At 30.7% G+C, this 20,639-nt stretch overlaps 2 protein-coding genes across 2 annotated transcripts; one reads left to right on the top strand and one right to left on the bottom strand.

Moving 5' to 3' along the window:
• Positions 1–5,467: 5,467 nt before the first annotated feature.
• On the bottom strand, positions 5,468–15,992 carry Tsp (Thrombospondin). Its single transcript, XM_072004302.1, has 15 exons — positions 15,693–15,992; positions 14,138–14,311; positions 13,814–14,034; positions 12,149–12,734; positions 11,654–11,739; positions 11,514–11,577; positions 10,330–10,543; positions 9,997–10,125; positions 9,546–9,822; positions 9,313–9,420; positions 8,827–9,199; positions 7,639–7,992; positions 7,342–7,569; positions 6,405–6,914; positions 5,468–5,560 (listed from the first exon to the last, which is right to left on the bottom strand). Exons 1-15 carry the CDS (start codon positions 15,769–15,771, stop codon positions 5,484–5,486), a joined length of 3,480 nt encoding a protein of 1,159 aa, XP_071860403.1. The 5' UTR covers positions 15,772–15,992; the 3' UTR covers positions 5,468–5,483.
• Positions 15,993–18,241: 2,249 nt separating this feature from the next.
• Positions 18,242–20,084, top strand: Surf1 (surfeit locus protein 1). Its single transcript, XM_072004329.1, has 5 exons — positions 18,242–18,600; positions 18,687–18,808; positions 18,880–19,071; positions 19,142–19,315; positions 19,371–20,084. The coding sequence occupies exons 1-5, from the start codon at positions 18,382–18,384 to the stop codon at positions 19,585–19,587; spliced, it is 924 nt and encodes a 307-aa protein (XP_071860430.1). The 5' UTR covers positions 18,242–18,381; the 3' UTR covers positions 19,588–20,084.
• The last annotated feature ends 555 nt before the right edge of the window (positions 20,085–20,639 follow it).

The raw sequence follows: 20,639 nt of genomic DNA, 5'->3' as shown, positions 1-20,639 counted from the left end.
TTATTCGGTCAACCGCAAGTCTCCAAGTGCGTTGCCTTTTTCCTGGATCCTACGCGTTACGTTTTATTCCGATTTTAAGCTGTTAACGTTTTTAATTTGAAGATATAATATAATTTATCGATATAGTAATAACGAATAGAGTGTAGATCGTTTAATTTATTATTTGTATATTTATTGAATTTTAGTTTGTAACAGGATATTATTAATTTCTTTTCGATATACTTGATTCGCTTTATTTCGTTCCTTGTAAATATTATTTGATAGACGCGTTATTCTTGAAAGACGTTTCTTCGAATGTGATCTACATAGTTAAGTAAACGTAGTTTTATAAAGGGAACAGAAATATGCATTTAATTGAGATTCGATTTGATTACGCAGATATCAAAAGGACACCGGATAGAACTGACGATGAGTGAAAATAGATTCCTGATGATATATTTTTATTTCGGTTCGTTTTTAGTTAGACCATTGAATAAAACAGCCAAGAACTCGTTCACTGTGGCTTGTTCTTTTAATGTACATTTTAAAACTCGTTGTTAAGATATCCAACTAACAAGATACTATCTTAAATCTAATGATCTAATCTATAAAGTAAAAATTTGAACTATGTGTATGCTATTAACAAAAATATTATATATCCTCGATGAAGATATTGGGTGTTTGAGAAAGGATAACAAATATTTTAGGGTATTCGTAAAAATAAATAAAGATTTTGATACTAAAAATTTAATAATTCCAGAGACAGTTTATTTGGATAATGTAATTAAATTTTCAAAATTAGTAAATTTTATTGAATAATGATATTCGTTTATATATAAAGCGAAAAAGGGATACACAATTATTTATGATTAAAGATATGTTGTAAACTTAATTCTATTTTTAATTATAAGTTCTTTTCTGCTTATTTTGATGAGTACTACGTATGTATTTTTAAAGTTTTTGACCCTTTCTTCGACACCCTCTATATTAACAGTTTCTAACCAAACATAATTTGGCAACGTTGACTTCGTCGAACGAAAGATTTACGTGAATTAGTCGTATATACCTTCTATTGAAAATCAAGGTGTTCATTAGTCGGTTACTATACACTTGTACGTACAAGTAAAATCGGGGAAGAAAATTTGTCAAAAGAGAAGTGAACGTTATACATGGAAAAGTCGAAAAACAAAGGGACACATTTCAGATATTAAATATTTTAAGACTATAATAAGTGAATAAAATATTTGTCATTTTACCACGTATTCGTTCGAAATTTGTATACACTTGGTTCATTCCTTGATAAAAGATATCGTTAAGACATTTGCTATTTGTAAGAATCCGAATATCATATTTAATATAATATTAGAACTATCAGAGTAGTTAAAACGACCAATTTCTAATTTTTTATAGAAATTTTGTTTAATTGGAAAATTATAAGTCCCTTTACTTTACGACTTTTATTCGTGAATCGAGAGAAAAAGTGTATGTTGTCATCGTGTAAAGTAATATCAGATTTATTTTATTTATATTATAGCTCGTACGCTAGGAGATAAATACGGATGAACTTCTTACCGAACGAGAGTGTGTTCTCGAAGAAGATTCTTTGCCGAGGATTCTTGCTCTTTTTTCCTTTGAATAGCGCTCAACTGCCTTAGCGATCAAGCTCTGAGCGGCCACTGCCATAACGTGTGCGAACCAGAACAGACTCAACTGTCCGTTGCACTCGTTAGAATCAAATTTTTCGTTTAAATTTTAACTCTTTGGGTGTTTCGAAAATAATACTCGGCTGCGAAAATAATACTCGGCTCCGAAAATGTCGATTGCTTGTCTGGAATATTCTTAGGACTGTTCGACAGTTCCAAAATATCCGGCTTTTGGGGTTCATATTGTAATCAGCTTCGAATATTTCATCTATTCAACTGTCCTCTATTTGAGACATTCTACTGTCAAAAGTAATATTTTCTTTTTAAAAAGTTGAGAATGTCGTATCGTATAAAAATTCAGAAGTACAAATAGCATTTTTATATTACACATAGTAGGATGATTTCATTTCCAAGCGTTGTATATTTTGCAATTAAATCGTAGCTGGTTAAACTTCACGAAAACAGTCGTTCGTTAGTTTTAAGGAGAATGATACGAAACTATATCAACGTGAATTTGAATTTTTTTCTTGTTAATCTTTTTACAATTGTAGAAAAAAATCATATTTATGTATTCAATACCAGCGTTGTTAGATATTTTTTCTTAATGAATAACAATTTGAAAGTACTGCCCTATGAAATAAAACTTATCTAAATGTTAAACAAAATAATTAAGATAATTATCATATATATATATTATTACTATTACGTATATCTTTTCCATTTTTGAAGGAAAAGGCTTCCGAAATCACGTTTATATCATTTTTCTCGTATTTTCGTTTTCATATAAAGTATACGCCCAAAATCCGAGCAGCTGTTTTCGAAACACCCTGTACGTGAATCGTGCAAAACGAACTTTACTCTAAGATTCGGAGAAATTTATATTATTAACTTTGTCGATTGTGTGTGACTGTCTTTTCGCCTATGATGAACTAAAATACATATTCTACTCTTCTTCCTCCACCACTTCTCCCTCTTCTTCACTCAAAGAATTTATACACTTTTAAGAAATCGATCAGAGACACTTACAATTAGTAATGTTCTATTTTCTTTGCGAAAAATCTAGGGAAATGTATAATTACGAATGTTTAACCCATTAACTGCTAATTTCTTTTTTCTTCAAATTATCATATGTACATACGTGCGTATAATTCTATAGATTCCAATCTCGATTCTAATGAATTTAATCAATACATGCGTTTGAAATATTAAATTCAAATATATTCTTCGAGAAAAAAAGGTCCTCATTTGGATATCATCGAAACCGTGAAATTTATAAATTTCTGATCCCTAATTTTATAGTCCCTAAATGAGGATTATCGCAGATAATGGGTTAATTAATAGAGCAACATTATTATTTTATTTTCATTAAAATCTCTGTATATAATATACATATATAGAATATTAAGAAAAAAAAGATTTAATTTAAGATTTTAAAAGTTTATAGGATCTATGAAGAGAACAATATAGAAAGTGCGTGTGTTGATTAACACTAAAGAAAATGGTAAAAGCGCTATAAACTCTTAAAGTCCTGAAATCTGACCTTTTGACGTATGTGTATGTGTACGCCCTATTTTGTAATAGTTGTATAATATTTATTCGGCCTCTCTCCGATGGTTAATGCATTTAAAATATAACTTCCGATTTATTAAAGAACTTCCTCGGAGAAGGAATTGCTGTAGCTTTGAAACAAATGGTATCTATATGTTCCTTAGTGTAAATATAAAGTTAAGTTTTATTTTTAATTACGATTTCTAGACTTCGACTATTTATATGTAACAACAGGATTTTGCGTTCCCATGCAGAATGTTAACCTAACACATTGACATACATAGGAAAAATAATAAGCAAAATGGTTATTTAAGCCGAACAGTTTCTTTTTTCAAGTATTTATGTTATTTCAAAAAAAGTATTATATATATATAATATATATATATATATATACTTTTGTACAAGTATATTTACAACTTTTGTAAATGAATAAAAAGAGATAAGAAGTTATCTCTCTCGTCCTTCGATTTACGCGATTAGACGCTATATTGGTATTATCCTTTTATGATATTTATTTATGTTAAAAAATTCTTGTTTGTGATCGTACTTAACGCATCATCCTGACCATTCTTTGGTTAATTTTTAATAAAAAAGAAAAAGTTGATTACCTTGGATATCCTGCGCAAAATACCTGAAATAAATATTTTTATACATATACACCAGTTTTTTTTCTTACATACTTTTATTTTTTGCACTAATAAATTACAAAAAGTTTACATTAACAAATTTACGCTTCTCTCAGCCATAATAGAATTATTTGTTGAATAAATTTATTGCGTATATCGAAGGAAGGAGTATCTAATAAAATTTTATTCGTGATAGAAAAAATAATAAATTATTATGTTTTTTAATTTATAATGGGCCTAAGTATCGTGTATATTTATGTGTTATTTATTTCGATATTTATCATATTTCTTTTTGGTACCTCGCAATATACAATATATTATTAATAAACTACATACGCACCTATTCTTCAGTCAAGCAACGCGCAGAAATATTTCGAAAATTATTCTCTCTGTCACGTACAAATGTTCTTCCTAAATTTCGCAACGATTACTTCATCTTGTATTGTAGACATTTTCTTATACGAACGTGTATATATATAGTTTTTTTAATACCTATCGTAAAGAGCCTCGTTATTCCGTGACATTGTAAGTAGACATTCTTTAGTAAAGAAAAAAAGAACACACACACACAGACACATACACATACACACAAATATGAGAACGTTTAAATGCGTATACTATCAAAGCGACAAATTTTTTCCAGGCACTTTGATCGACTTTGTCAATCACTTAAAAAAGAGGGAACGATTTAGATGTGCGCTTTTTGAACTGTAACGACCAATGTACATCGATTGTAAAACGTGTAATTTAGCTATGGAAACTTTTGAAATATTAAAATTACTATTCGAAAGAAAGAGAAAATCTGTAAAAATTTAAATTAGTCATATTGAAATAAGGGCACTTAAGAGATCCAACTATCTAATCTCTTAAGCATTAGAGTTTATATTATTAATTTATTTTATCAGTTACTTTGCATATTAAACCACCTTTCGTATATCCTATATCCACAATAATCTATAATTCTTCGTATCACCTGTTTCCTCGAGATTAAATGAAATTGATGAGAGCAGTCACGGCATAAGTCATTTCTAAATACGATTCAATTTACAATGAAAATTAACTTACGCTGTTCCTGATATTTAATTTTGAATTCACGATACTCGTAAAGATTATCAAGAGTATAAAGCTTTAATATGTCCATTTCTTATAAAAGCAACTTCCGTATCTTTGCACACATCGGTATAGTAAAACATAATATAATAAATTTAATACATTTGATTCAAATCGTTCGGAAAGCGCACAATCATATTTTAATCTTTCCTTGTTAATTAGAGAATTAAGCGTTCGTTGCACACATTCCGTAAAAATATAATCTATTTTTAAGATTTCCCTCGTCCTTAGCTGATGGAAGAAGGTTCATGGAAGGTATTTGTCATGCTGTATCTTTAATTACGTATATTCTTAAATGTTACAAAACTTCGAATTTCATAAAAAAAAGAAATAAAAGAGAGAAAAAGAATCACGAAATTTTCCAATGAATTTTGCCCATATTCAATAAAGCTCGTAAATATAGATACATATACATACACTTAAGAATATTTTTTAGTTCTCATCGCGGGAAACGAACCAAATTCATGATATTCGGCTTAAATAGACAAAATTTTCCTAAAATAATGGAATAAATGGAATAAATTTCAAGAAGTTATTAAAGTGAGTCGTAATAGATAAGTTTGGTAGAAGGTCTGATTTAGTTATTCATCTCTACATTTACTTCTTTCTTCAAGTTCGCCGGCAACTCGTTCCATACCAATTTCGGGACAGTCTCTGAAAAATATCATAAAAATTAAGAAATTTTATGAAGATTTTGTCTTTTTAAAGGTATTTAAAGTAAGAGTATTTCTGTTAGAGTTTATTGTTCAGTGATAAGGTCGGACTACAGGTTCATATTTTGTATACTTTTTAATTTATAACACAATAAATTATTATATAAGGAATGTTAAATTATAATATAAAACTCATTAATTAGGATTATTGTTAAATTATTAGCAAATTTGAAAGGAAAGATGCAAAAAATGCATATGCTGAAGGAAAAGTTCACGTGTGAATTGGTGTGGATTAAATCAGTTATTGTATTATCGCGGATAGATTTGAAGTTTTATTAATATATTGTGTTCAAATTTTAGCTACCCTATTGCTGAAACATTAAAATAGTGAGATTCTGTTTCGAGCCGTTTTACACCTAAATATAGTTTAAGTAAAAGTTTTGTGTTAAACTGTAAATAATTAAAAAATGTATATATTTTATATGTTGTATATGAATTTCTTCATTTATAATTAATGTTTTCGATCTATTATCAGTTTCATTCATTAATCTGTAACTCTTAATTCTTAAATGTATGACATTTATATTATATAGCAATTTTATTATCTATGCTGAACGACATTAATAAATATATGTATACAGGGTGACATAAAACTTGTAAGCGATATTTACAGGACTACAATGAAAGTAGTTCATATATGAAAATATCGCCTGAGAAGCTTATTTTTAATTATAAATGATTTAATTTCTGCCCTAAAAATTGCGTAATATATTTTCAATGTATCCACCAACGCTTGCAACCAAATTCCAAGAGCAAACCTAGTACCTGTACAAATAGAATCTTACCTTTACATGTATATAACAAATTGGACCAAGTAATCTTTTCCTGGGAGAAACAGTAAACACCCAATCTGCCACCTTTCAATGTCGAGTCGTAAACATTTCCTGAGTCAGCCACTAGCTGTTTTCCTTGATAAAGTCGGAACCTAATTAGACCGATTTTAGGTCTATGTAACAGATGCCATCTATACGGTGTCCTTTCTTTCCACCCGATTTTCTTCGGGTCATGCCAAAGAATCTTCACCTGGTTGGGTACATCTTCATTATGCCAAAGGCTGTTTCTAAGAAATTCTCCTGGACCTGTATTTGAGTTGACAAGTTTCAAAAAAACTCCGGGTTCTCCTACTGCTCTGAACGGACTCGGCATCCAATATGGTTGCTGGCCTTTTTTCCAGCACGCGACGTAGAATCTACGGTTGTCCTGGTAAGAAAATACAAAACCAACGTAATCGTCGTCTCCGTCGTCGTCGATGAAGAACGTGCCCTCGAAATCTACGCCGCTGAATATATCCGGACCTGTTGGAGATGAAGATTTAAAGTCAAAGAAATAAACAGATTACAAAATTTCAAATGTGTCCTTTAATATGATTAGTAAATTAAATGATATTAGTCTGCTAAATTCAGAGAAACAAAATTTCATATCCGTTAATCTGATAATCATTATACAGTAACTACACGAAGCATTTTTGTAAATACTAAATACATATTTTTATCTTCTTATGAAACGTTTTTTATGAGATTTTATATTTCACTTTTATAATATCAAATTTTTGCAACCGAGGGTATTAGTAAATGATATGAAATTTAATACACTTGGATCTAATTAATTAATATTACGTAAATGCTGTAGTAAATGTAACTGTGTACAAATACCTTTTGCAGCTACTATAATAAATAAATAAATTGATTAATGGATATAAATTAATACAAATTACTACATTACCAATAGCAAGCCCGGGATCACTATTATAAAGCTGCTGAATTTCAGCCCCTTCGTGGTGTATTACCCAAACAGGATCTATTTGAGCAGTACCAATAGGATCTAAAGCAACGGTAGTATATTTTCTGAAATCTGTTGCCCAAATCAAACTATTGTTAGGACAATTGTCTAATAAATTCTTCACAGTGTCGTTATCATTGTCGTTCCAGCAAGCATCACCAACATTCTCATCTAAATATGTATAATGTTTTTTTAAATGTTTATATGATAATCTTTACGGTTCAATGATTCTGTACTTACGATGCGTGCGACGTTGATCCGGATTGTAAACGTAAGGACAATTGTCAATCGTATTGGGCACACCATCATTATCCATATCATCATCGCATTCATCTCCTATACCATCGTGGTCAATATCATTTTGTCCTGAATTCATGATATCAGGACAATTGTCTCTATCGTCTTGCACACCATCTCTATCTTTATCGTTGTCGTTGTCGCAAACATCACCTACCCCATCTTCATCTCGGTCCAATTGGTCCGCATTGTATACATTAGGACAATTATCACAGGCATCGCCAATACCATCCATATCGCGGTCATTTTGATCTGGATTCTTTGTTTTTGGACAATTGTCGTTCTCATTCAAGATAGCTATGAAATTATAAATGTTATTGATCATAAAAGATATTCTACTAAAAATATTTTAAAAAGTATTCAATATAAAACATTTGTAGATAGCCGCCTAGTGATAGATAACAAATTTGAAGAAAACATGAGTTAATGGCCTAGGTAGCTTAATTGGGAAAGCACCCGTTCGGTAAGCGGGAAAATCCGGGTTCGAATCCCGGTCCAGTTAAAACCTGATTGGATGAACATTTTTCTCTCTAAAATCTCAGAAAAAGTATAAACTTCTCTTATGCCCAGTAGTAATAAATTAATCAGTAATGATTATTTATTTTAATTGATCGATATTTATTGTATAGATCGATGTTATATGGTAGTATCGATAATTAATCATGCATTGTGGGCAAACGAGAGTTTCACAATTGTCAGGCTGGCGCCGGCTTGTAAGAAAATGTGGACATATACTTTATACATAAGTATAAGAATTTGAGAGAAAAAAGATTCGCCGATGGACTCTCTGGGTAGCTTAATTGGAAAAGCACCCGTCCGGCAAACAATTTGGGTACGAATCCCATTTCAGCTAAACCCGATTGGCCGAATATTTTTCTCCCTACATGTCTAATTTTTTTTTTTTAAAACTTTGAAAAAAGCTTTAAAAAGTATTTCGCCGATTTTACCACATAAATATTTCAGAAGACATTCTATTTTATACAAAAACATCCTTAGAAATGGAGAATACTCTTACCAATATCGATTAGGTATTTTGAAATTAACCTATCGATTAATTAAATTTATCTAAATTTATAATTTTATCTATCATCTATTACTGAACCTAAAATAAATTTCTCTTCAAAATCTCACCATCGTTATCAATGTCATCGTCACAGGCGTCACCGATACCATCATCGTCAGTGTCCTTCTGCTTTAGATTTTTTACTAGAGGACAATTATCGCAGGCATCGCCAATAGAATCATGATCACTGTCTTCCTGGCTAGGGTTTGGAATTAAAAGACAGTTGTCCGAAGGATTCAAGATACCATCGTTATCAGCGTCTGGATCACAGGCATCACCCAAACCATCTCTATCCACATCTTCTTGTCCAGCATTTGGTATAAATGGACAGTTGTCCATACGACAACGGAAATCATGACAACGGAGGTTTCTATCAGGAATTCCATCGCTGTCTCTGTCCGAACCACACATCAGTCCATCCCCTGCCCATCCAACGCGACACTAGAAATTGTATCTTTTAATGTAAATTGTAAACTTAATATATAATTTGATTGTTTTGTCTAGAATATATATATATATATGGACTTAAAAGAGCATTGGATTTGTTTTCTTACTCTGCATGTGTATTCATTGGTGTTGGTACAAATACAATCAGCGTTTACATCGCCAAATGTTTGGTTTCCCACGTAACCTGTACCACAAGTACCACATCTATACGACCCCTGAAGTGTTAATAAGAATTGTTAAGTTGGAAATACAATTAAAAATATAATAAGGAAATAATTTCAATATTTAAATTGTATTTATTGAATTTATTTGAATTGTTACGAATTTTTGCAAAAACTACCTCCGTATTAATGCATGTCATATATGGATCGCATCCTCCATTGTTATTTTCGCATTCATTTATGTCTTGGCAAATTTGCTTGCGAACCATTGCGATTTCCAAACCGACTCCTTCGACTATAGGTCCAGCAAATCCTGGTGGACAAGATTCGCATTTGAATCCTGGTTGAAGATTGATACATCGTACTCCTGGATGACAAGGTTGAGCTAGCTCGCATTCATTTATATCAACACACGTAGATCCATTACCCATGAATCCGTTTGGGCAAGAACCGCATCTAAATATCATTATAGTTCAGTCAAAAACCTTGGAATAGTCCTTTTCAATTTTTTTACACTTTATAATAGATAATTGTAATTTACATTTAACACTTTAAGTTCAATTAAATTACAATTAATTTCATTTAAATTATAGAAATTTATGTATTGACTTGACATTTTCATTTCATTACTTGAAATACGGCGGATGAAGAATTGGATCACATTTCACATCCGGGTAGCAAGGATGAGGCTCACAACCACCTCTAAATCGTTCGCAGCGTTTACCATCACCTATGTAACCGTTGGGACAGTTTCCACACCTGAAAAATTGTTATTCATTTTATTACAATTCATATCCTTTTCGATATCCAATGTGCGCTGTCTAAATGTTTCTCCCTAAGTAATATAAGGATCAAAGATGGGTACACCTACATATCGTACTTCGAAAAGTGAAATTTCTGCATACGATTGTAATTCAATAGCCGGGAACTGTATTGTAATTAATTAAATGATTCTACTCGTACCTATATCCATCCGCGCGGTCGTAGCAACGGACCCCGTAAAAGCAAGGGTTGTGCGCGCAACTAATTTTCACGCAACGATATCCATCACCGGTGTATTGCGGAGGGCACGCTCCGCACTGTGGCCCGCGTGGTGTGTTAATGCAGTCAGCGCCCGGGAAGCAGGGCGATTTGTAATCGCAACTAGGAGGAGGAGCCGCCGTGGTCATCGTTGAAACTGTGGAATTACCAGGATCAGGAACTTGTCAGGATATCGCTATTCCAAGAAGAAACCTCGACCATATTGCGACTCAACAGATTTCCGCCTGTGCTTGGAATCCACTTTAATGCTACAATTACTAATGGTTAATCTACATTTATCTCTACTAAACTAGTTAGAGTCACAGATTTTTGGAAATATCTATAACCCAAGGCAAAATAGTTCTTTTTTCTCATAGAGGAAAAATATACCTTCTATGGAATATTCTTCATACATATATCTAATTAATAGCTTTTAGTATTTCGTATATATATTATAAATGCCAGAAATATTTTAGAATATCATTTCATGTTCTATTTGTAGTTTCGATTTAAGCATCATATTATTATACATTTGAGCAATTTTTTGAAAAGTTTTTTGAAAAAGTTTTCGTAAATTAGTTATTTTGTTTTTGACAACTTTAGTTTAGTTTCTGTATTAGTTTTTGATGTCTTCGCGACAATTTAATAGTTTCCTAGTTTATTCAGCATTTTCTATTCCTGCAATTTCTTCTCAGATTATAATCACGCTGCCAATATCATTTTCCTCAATTTAAATATTAGTCGTTTTAGTTAAGACGTCGCTTCTCGATCTAATCGCGTTGATTTCCGATCATGCGAATTAATCTAGTGATTCAAGGAACTTTATTCCTAATCATTCTCTTAAAAAAGTAAGAATACGAGTCACAACATTATTCCATTTTGCCAGAAATGTACATTTATTGCAATGTAAGGCCGTATTATACATTTATTTAGATGCTCTTTCATTGTTTATAATATTAACAACTATTTGCACACTTGTGAAAATCGTTACTAAAAAAAATTGTCTCGAAAGATAGGAAAGGATTGAGAAAAATTAAATTAAAAAATATTATCGAAGAACAAATAGAAAATTAAAAGCAGTTAACAATAAAGATATCTTTCGTGTATGTAATTCTTTCAATACCCACCAGGAGGTACACGACATGCTGCGCAATTTTCAATTAATTGTCGAAGATGTCGCATTTCCAGTTTCTGAAAGGAAAACCATATTAATCAAGAACTGTTCATTAAATATTCTTGAATAATTATAGACGACGTTATTACTCACGTTTAATTCTATTTCTCTCCAGACCTTCCTAGTAGCTTCGATCAACTCGTTTAATGTCCTCACGATTTGAAAATCCATTAAACAGACTGCAAAATCACATTTTCTTAAGATTTTGAAATCATCAGAAATAAAAAATAATGATCGGTATTAGATAACATACTATCTACATATTTTATTTCCTAAACTTCCATTATGATAGTTACTATCTTAAACAATTAGAACAGTTAAGATATTAAGATTTATTAATAAACTATAGTTTTTTTGTGCAAATTCGTCTTTTCCAGAATACAATTAAGGAAAGAGAACCCAGATAGAAAATTGTTTTAATTATCAGATATTATAGGAAGCACTATACTGTGGTTATTTTAAACATTTTTTCGTTTTATCTGCGTATTATGTACAATTTTATACGTTCAATCTTTCTACAAGCGCTTAAATATCCGCAGTCTATTTATTAACTCATTTTTTGCATGATTCACTTCAATTACAGCTTACCCTTTTCGTTCAGACTCTGAATCCCTATGTCCCCTCTTCGCGGAAATCTCTTATGATACATATTCGACTGACTCAATGGATCCAATTCATCAAAATTGTTCCATTCCATGGGATTCTCGTAAAAAGGTCCGTCAAAGTATTCAGATCGTGTTTTCTGACGCAGACGTTTCACATGACTCGAAACATCTTCTCGATTAGTTTCAACCTCACTTACAGAATGATATTTCTTAGGATGTTCAACAGGATGATAATTGTGTTTCGATTGAGATGATTGTTTAAAATCTGGATCGCCGACATCTTCAAATGAACTTGTATCTTCGGACGTATCTGAAGTTTCAGTTGTGGAGTTTTCATTGTTTCCTGATTTTCTACGAGATGGATTAACCTCGAGTGAAAATTCGTCGGAATTACTATCAGAATGGTTGTTGATTGATGTAGGAATTGATTCGTCAGACTCAACGGACTCTTTGTACCCATCCGATAACGTGCCTAGACCGGTCAGATAGTTGGGACAATTTTCTTGTTTCAGAGCGTCGCTGACGGATAATAAGGGATACACCTTTACGTGACTTCTCCTTTCTCTAAACTGAAGACACAACTTTTCTAAGTTAAATTCTTTAGATTGAAAGTTCTATAATTGTTAAAAATAATAAATATACAGCAATAAAATAATATTTTTCACAATACAACTAGTTGAGTTTTGGAATTCTTTTTCTATTGATATAATACTGCATATATGTATATTATAGATGTTTTACATTTAGATTAAAATATCTGAATATATCAAATCTTTTAGTTATATATATTGAGATAGAAACATTAGTTATCATCATTGTATAGGAAAATGACGCTCAGTTTAATGCGTTTTTCAGTTATAATACAAAGAGTAACAACGAAGTATTACAAATAGTAAATAGTGCTACTTCCTTTACAAGATTATTTCTAAACAACGCAACGTCATTTAAAAGAAGAAAAACTAAGACTATTTGTATATTAACCAGCTTTTTCATGAATATTCAAATAACGAAAAAACAAGAGCGAGAAGAAAAGAAGGCTCGTTTTCTCTCTCTTTTTAGCTCATAAATTACGATCATCGTGGTTCTTTTTGTATGCATATCTCGAGCGCAAGAAAGCAGACCGTGAATATTCAATAATGATGAAGTCTAAGCGAATCGAAATCGATTCACTATGCTTAAATGTGTTACGCGAGTTAACAGCTACACGTAATAAATGCGAGCAGCCTTGGACTGACTCGCCATATTTGGAATAGCATCATCCTACGATATCTAACGTCACCGGTTCTCTGGTAACAACCGTGAAATTCTTCAATGATAGATGAAAGAACGCGTGTTTTGGTTGTTTGTCCTTTGACAAAACAGAAACAAAAAAAAAGAAATTGTAAAAAGAGAGAAAGGAAAAACAATTACTTTGACCCAATTGAATTTGTTCACTCCACACCATTATAGACATCCGTACGTCACGGAATAAGAGAACAATAAAGTAATTATTAAAACATCCGAAGAAGTAATTAACGTGAAGTTTTTAATATTTAGTTTAATATTAGTATTTTTTCTAATATTGTTACTAATATTCGTAACTCAAGTATTTAGGCTTAAAAAACTTCAAACATCTATTATTTTTAATTCTTTGATAATAAAGACTCACCACTTCTACAAGAGAATCATCTTCATTTTCTGCTACCTTACGGAAGCTTTCCTTCAAGTGCAACATGCCTTGATAAATGCAATCAACGTAAATGTCTATTTCGGGGTCAGGTTTATTCTGATGCACGAAGACGATTATTTTCTTCCATGGAGCATTCACGTTCTGAATTTCCAAGTGCTCTGTAGTTCGATGACCATTTCGGTTAGTCCTCTCGTAGATGACTAAAATAGAGTTAAAATGAATTAGTAAGAAATATATACAATAATATTTTTTTTTTTTTTTTAATAAGAATCAAATAATTTGTATTTGGAATATTCTTCTTACTTCGATTAGTTTGCCTGTCGAACTTAAATATCATTTTTGTCTTCGATTTCTCGTATTTTACAGCTAGAAGAATATCAATCGCTGCTTCTGATTGTTTCTTTTTTGATTTAGTGTTCAAAGCAACAATCACAAAGTCATTGTAGTCCCATGTTTCTCGAAGACTTGTCGCCAACCCTGTAAGCATTTGTAACAAGGAAAACTATTAATTAATTTCATTTTCAGAAACTCTGACTTATTATCATTTCAGGGATGTCATCGTGCTCTTATCACCTTCAATGCTCAGAGGAAAGGTTTCATGCAGAGCTTCACGAATTTCCGAGAGTCCACACAGGATCGTATCGAATTTCGATATCGTTTATTAGTAGACTGCGAATTTTTTCGAACTTATTTTAAAGATAGAAAGATATACAACAATGCATATTATATGAAAAAAAACATATGAAAAAAAACACATGAAATGTTCAAAGTACATACCGGTTAGGTATAATATTCAAAGGATGAAATAAATCTTTACCTATTCTTTTACTTGTGCTTATAAAGATATGAATTTGCATAAATATCCGCAGCCTAATTATAAAATATTTCTTTTGTCTATTGTTTATCTCAAAATAGTAGAAAAAATGTCGTTAATATATTTGTATAAAAAAAAAGTTGCTTTCCTAAAGATAGATGAATTACTTCCATAATTGGCGAGCATGAAAATAGTCATTTCAAGTTGAACTGTTGTAAAAACTATTTATCGTTCCTTGCGTGCCGTTACCGGGTTTCTTGTCAAGTTGTATGGGGACTGGTTTGCAACACCATAAACACCTTATGGGAACGTTCTACCTCTACTGTTTTGCTATGACACAGTTTACTTTGCTTCCAATACTATAGGAGGAATATAATAGTTTTAAAAAACGTAAGGAAAGATAAAGAAAAATTAATTAGAATTGATAATAAAGAATCTAGGTTGTAGATATATGATTCAAGATCTATATTTTAATTAGCTTTTTAACTCGCAGTTTATTTTACTTTTAGCCAGTTTATTTTACTTTTAGCATTATAAGATAGGAAACATTAATCCATATTTGAAATCTTCTAGATTCTATATTATACTTGTAGATATCCAAAGATTCTTATACTATATTTGTACTAATTAACAAGTTTAGTTGTGACCAGAAAATTATTTTTATCCATACTTTTGTCAAGCTTGATATTAAATATTTTATACCTATATTGGAAACATTAGATTTATCTGTTATCCAAAATTCTTAATACTTAAAAATTACAAAATTTTCCAATCTTCAAAATGTTATTATATTTACAGAATTAATCAACTAGAATAAAAAATTTTTGGAATTAAAGTCTTGTATTTTTAATTTATAAGCTAAAAGCTATAAATTAATTACGAAAACCACATTCATAGAGTTGATAGATCTTCTATGTCATTGCTATTGATCTTCCAGTTTTATTTTTAAATTGTTTACTAATTGTTTACTAACGTTTACAAATAAAAATAATTACATAATAAATTTAATAAACGAAAAACATGAAAATAATCGTTTCATCTTACCTTTATCCAATTTCACGTTACAATCAGCGACGTAAACAACGAATAGTATCGCGAAGATCAACGACGCGATAATATGCATTTTAAATCACTATCTTCCGAATTTAATCAATTATTTTTCCGCGAAATCGATTAGCCAACTTTATTATTTTTTTTTTCTTTTGCGTCGTATTTATGGTTTATTCCTACTGCGGATTGATTAAGGTTAAGGCGTACTGATCTAGAATAAATAAATCGTGATGAATAAAATCGTGGAACGTTGGCAGGACGTTCATCGACTGAGACATGGAAAAGCCTACCGACGACTTTATAACTCACCCACGGAAATTTCCGAGTACAGAGTCGTTGTCCGTGGCATATAGAACGAAAGGAATTGATACATCTACGAATAATTACTTTATAAACACCTCTTCTTTCCTTATCCATAACCACGCCCAATATTTAATCTAATGATTCTGGTTAAAAGTCATTTAATATCTTCATTATCCCTAAAACATAAAAAGGACCAATAAAATAAAATGTTTATAGAACTATGTACACTAAATTAATAATTACTGGAATGATATTTGAAATTCAAAACTAATAAATTACTATATAATTATTAAATATTGCAATTTAATATTTCATGACATAAAATGTATGGTATTAAGAACTTTTACGGCAATTAGAATAATCCTTATATTCTCTTTTAATTAAAGCATAATGTGTGACTTAATTTATTCTTATAAGTTGCTCTACGTTTTTTAAATATAAGTATACTATATTATAAATTATACCGAAAAATGTTTCAGATAAAAGTTGAATAGCTTCAACGGGAGCATATTTTAATGCTAGCTTAGTTTCTCCATAGGTAGTCGTATAAAGGTTTTGTGAAGATCACCCTTGTTTTTTTAATGGAATTATATATTTTTAATACATTAATCGATGCAAATTGAGATTTTCTATAAAAACTTATTAATTTACTTATGTCGAAAAACTATTAGTTTAGTAGATATTTTTACGTTTATTTTGTAAAACTTATTGTATGAAACACAAGGAAAATAAATACAAAAGTAATGCCTTGCGTCTTTCATTTAATTAAATCAGCTGATTTATTTGCGTTCCAAATGCTCAGTAGCTTCTAGTAACTTAAGACTTTTTTTAATTAAAAGAATGTTCATTGAGAATTATTATATCAAGTAGTCTTTTCTCTCGTCCGGAGGCTTGAACAAATGTTGATGTACTTATTAAGCTCTGTATTAATTGAAAAGCTTAGAGGTTTTGAGAAAATTGCAACTAGGCAGAATCACGAAGAAAATAATGAAGGTCGATTTTTACAACTTTTTTATCTGAGCCTGTAATGAAAATTTAAACAATACGTTTTGTAGATTTATGTCAGTTACAATATGTACGTGTTGAAAATTTGATCGATGAAATTTTTATGAACCTGTAATGAAAATTTAAACAATACGTTTTGTAGATTTATGCCAGTTATATATGTACGTGTTGGAAATTTTGTCGATGCAATTTTTATGAGCCTGTAATGAAAATTTGGACAATGCAAAAATTTCATCGATCAAATTGTCAGCATGTACATATTACAACTGATATAAATCTACAAAACGAATTGTTTAAATTTTCATTAGAGGCTCAGATAAAAAAGTTGTAGAAACCAACCTTCACTATTTTTCTCGCAATTCTGACCAATTGCAATTTTATCAGCAATCTTTTTACACATTATCTAGTAAGTTAATTCGTCTAGCTTCTCAAAAAATGTCAAGTCGTTTGATTCGATTTTTAAAGGTATTGTGTTTAATGACAACCACTGTTAACGTATATTACAGTGTGCACGGTTGTTACAGTCTTGCATATAAAATAACACTGTTCATTTTTATCTTTTTCTCCAGGAAAATGAAAATTTAGTAAAATTAAAAAATAAATTAAGTCAAAAGGAAATTATTGACAGCTTCAGTGCATGATGAAAGATCTAAAAGTGAGCAAGGTTGTGTCATTCTCTATGAGGGTATGCTGATTACACTTTACAAAACAAGATTTTATCCCATCAAACAGGTATATATGCAATATATACAATCATATACAGAATTGGACATAAAATTTATGATTTTTAGGAAGTCATGTCAAAAATTTAACTAAAATTTTTCTTCTAGATAGTTGTATGCGTTGTTTAAAAATTTCTCGTTAAAGAATACAGCAATTTTATCAGTCAAGCTTTTAATACAGAGCCTGGTAAGTACTTACATCAACAGCTGTTAAAGCGTCCGAATGGGAGAAAAGAATACTGGATAGACTAGATCTCAAAGAACATTTTCTCAATTAAAAAAAATTTTAGTTATTGAAAGTTATTGAGTATTTGGAACATAAATAAGTCAGCTGATTTGAATAAATGAACAAGAAGACCATAGGACTTACTTCCAGTGATTTGTTATCTTACCATCAGAGGACTAAAATCTAAACTATGCCTCCACTAAGTTCCCCAATACACTCGTTTCATGCTAAATCGATAAAGTTGGGAATGACATTAACACGACAATTGGTCTGTGTCAGGGGATCAGATGATTCTATACTGTGTCTCGTGGTTCCGTGCCTATGGGTATATACATATTACCTGATGTTATATGTGCATTTACATAGTATACAATTACTGTTCATTCTAAAACATAACCTATAAGCATCCAGGTGAATATCGACAGAAATGAATGTACCAACTAGAAGAATTTTTACGAAAGTAGGAAAACCATATATTATCATTGTTCGATCTCTGAGTAAAGAAACTTTATCTCGATGGTGGTGTAAGCTTACAAATCAGAAACCAAATCGCAAGACTTTGAGAAGTGATATTTATGGACAGAAACCTTATGAATCCAACTACGAGTCAAGTGAAAAAATTAGTTTCCCTGCATATTGTTTATTGGTAAGCTAGAAACAAAAAGTGTCATATATTACAGAGAATTGATTATTATAAACAGTATCTTTTTGTATCGAAAAATTGAAAAACAGAGTGTACCAATTGGTGCATTTTTACTTGGTACATGGCAAGTTCAAAGGCTTAAATGGAAAACAGATTTAGTGGAAAAGCTAGAAAAGCGTACTAGTCATGAACCTTTTGAATTACCAGAAAAGTAAGGCGAATAAAATTTATAATATTTTTACTATTATAGAATTATATGGAACAATGATCAATTTTATTCAGTTTAGAAGATTTGGAGACAAAGGAATATTATCCTATTAGAGTGAGAGGAACATTTTTATATGACAAAGAGTTTATGGCAGCGAATAGAAGTCTGATAAAAGATGGTAAACCATCAGATGCCAATTTTTCTTTTGGAAGTAGATCAACAAGGGGATATCATATTATTACACCCTTTAAGTTGGCAGATAGAGAGTAAGTAGAGATGTACTAAAAGGATGTACTTTTATTTCTCTTTTGCTTTAAAGTTTAAAATATTTTGCAGCTTAACAATTCTGGTAAATCGTGGCTGGATTCCAAAAACATTAAAAAATTCACCACAGAGACATCAATCTGAGGTAGAAGGCGAACAAGAAATTGTAGGAATTTTAAGAATGAGTGAAAGAAGACCACCTTTTGTTCCTAAAAATCGTCCACATCATAATATGTGGTATTATAGGTATGTAAAAATATTAATACTATAATTCCCAAATAAATCTTTGTTTATTTTCCAGAGATGTAAATGAAATGGCTGAAAAGGCAGACACATCTCCTATATATCTCGAAATGAGCATTAACAACAATTTGAATCAGTACCCAATTAGTGGTCAAACAAGAGTGGAATTACGAAATGAGCATTTAAATTATCTCCTCACATGGTATTGTCTGTCTGGAGCTACTGCGTACATGTGGTACTGGAAATTCATAAAAGGAATACCATTAGCACATTGAAAACAAGCATTGAGTATGCATTTAGATCATAAGGAAAATAGTTATCATGCGCATGTATATATAAAAATCATATATTATTAATCTAATATTTTTTTGTAATTTAATCCTAGTAATTTAATAAATAAAGTATATTGTTACAATTATTCTATACCACAACAAAGTGATTGTACTATGCTAATAAGAGAATATCAATTCTTCATTAAAAAATGTCGTTTTTTATTATTATAACAACAACAGTGATAACCACTACCAACAAAATTGTCAACAATGGTCATGGTATACAATTACATTGGAGAAGTCAGCATAGAAAATACAAATACGAAAATATACCATACAAATATGAAAATACACCATGTACATGCTACATTGACTTTTCTTTCCTTTTTTCTTTTTAATCATTATATGTACGTATTTAATCTAGTGTAATAATCACGGCCTTCGCAATCCGCGAGTAACCGTTCAAAAGATAACTGCGACAAGGGGACATATTTATTGAACTTTTCAATTTGTCGTGCCTTCATAAAATTCCGTGATTGACAGCCATACGTATATCATCGTAACAACATATAATTGATCATGGCACCCTCCAGCATTTTCAGGTACTGAAAGAGGTATTACATTTGTGTTTTTATTACATTTAAAAGATGAACATATATCACAAATACAAAGTTTTACATATATTCTGAAATAACGAATACCTGCCCAGACCAACAATTTTGTAAACGGTGTATATTATCATCTTACATCATTTTAAACAAATATATATATCTCCTCGAACGTATCAAAAAATGAAAGAAATACATAGTAGTTTTGCAAAAATTATTGTGTTTGTTATCCTAAATCGGTAACGCCTCAAATCCATCGAAGTAAAAATGGTCAAGTGACACGTTGCAGACTGCTCACGAAACTTGTTTCGAGGAATGTAATATGCAGTAGATAATATATTAAGGTAATTCAAGAGCTATTAATATAAATATTAATTTCATGTATGCATTTCCTTTTCTATTTCTTTTTAACGAGCATCAGAATTAATGAAAGTAAGGATAATCTAT

The sequence above is a fragment of the Bombus fervidus genome, chromosome 5, assembly GCF_041682495.2.
Source record: "Bombus fervidus isolate BK054 chromosome 5, iyBomFerv1, whole genome shotgun sequence".
Lineage (NCBI taxonomy): Eukaryota > Metazoa > Arthropoda > Insecta > Hymenoptera > Apidae > Bombus > Bombus fervidus.
The sequence above is the reverse complement of the archived record's forward strand: the minus strand, read 5'-3'. Positions and strand labels throughout refer to the sequence as shown.

Coding starts and splice junctions, on each gene's coding strand:
- Tsp (XM_072004302.1), bottom strand. CDS start 15,771: ATGCATATTATCGCGTCGTTGATCTTCGCGATACTATTCGTTGTTTAC. Junction 14,312..15,692: donor TAACGTGAAATTGGATAAAG/GTAAGATGAAAC, acceptor AAATGCTTACAG/GGTTGGCGACAAGTCTTCGA. Junction 7,993..8,826: donor CGATGACATTGATAACGATG/GTGAGATTTTGA, acceptor ATAATTTCATAG/CTATCTTGAATGAGAACGAC.
- Surf1 (XM_072004329.1), top strand. CDS start 18,382: ATGAATGTACCAACTAGAAGAATTTTTACGAAAGTAGGAAAACCATAT. Junction 18,809..18,879: donor CCTTTTGAATTACCAGAAAA/GTAAGGCGAATA, acceptor AATTTTATTCAG/TTTAGAAGATTTGGAGACAA. Junction 19,072..19,141: donor TTTAAGTTGGCAGATAGAGA/GTAAGTAGAGAT, acceptor AATATTTTGCAG/CTTAACAATTCTGGTAAATC.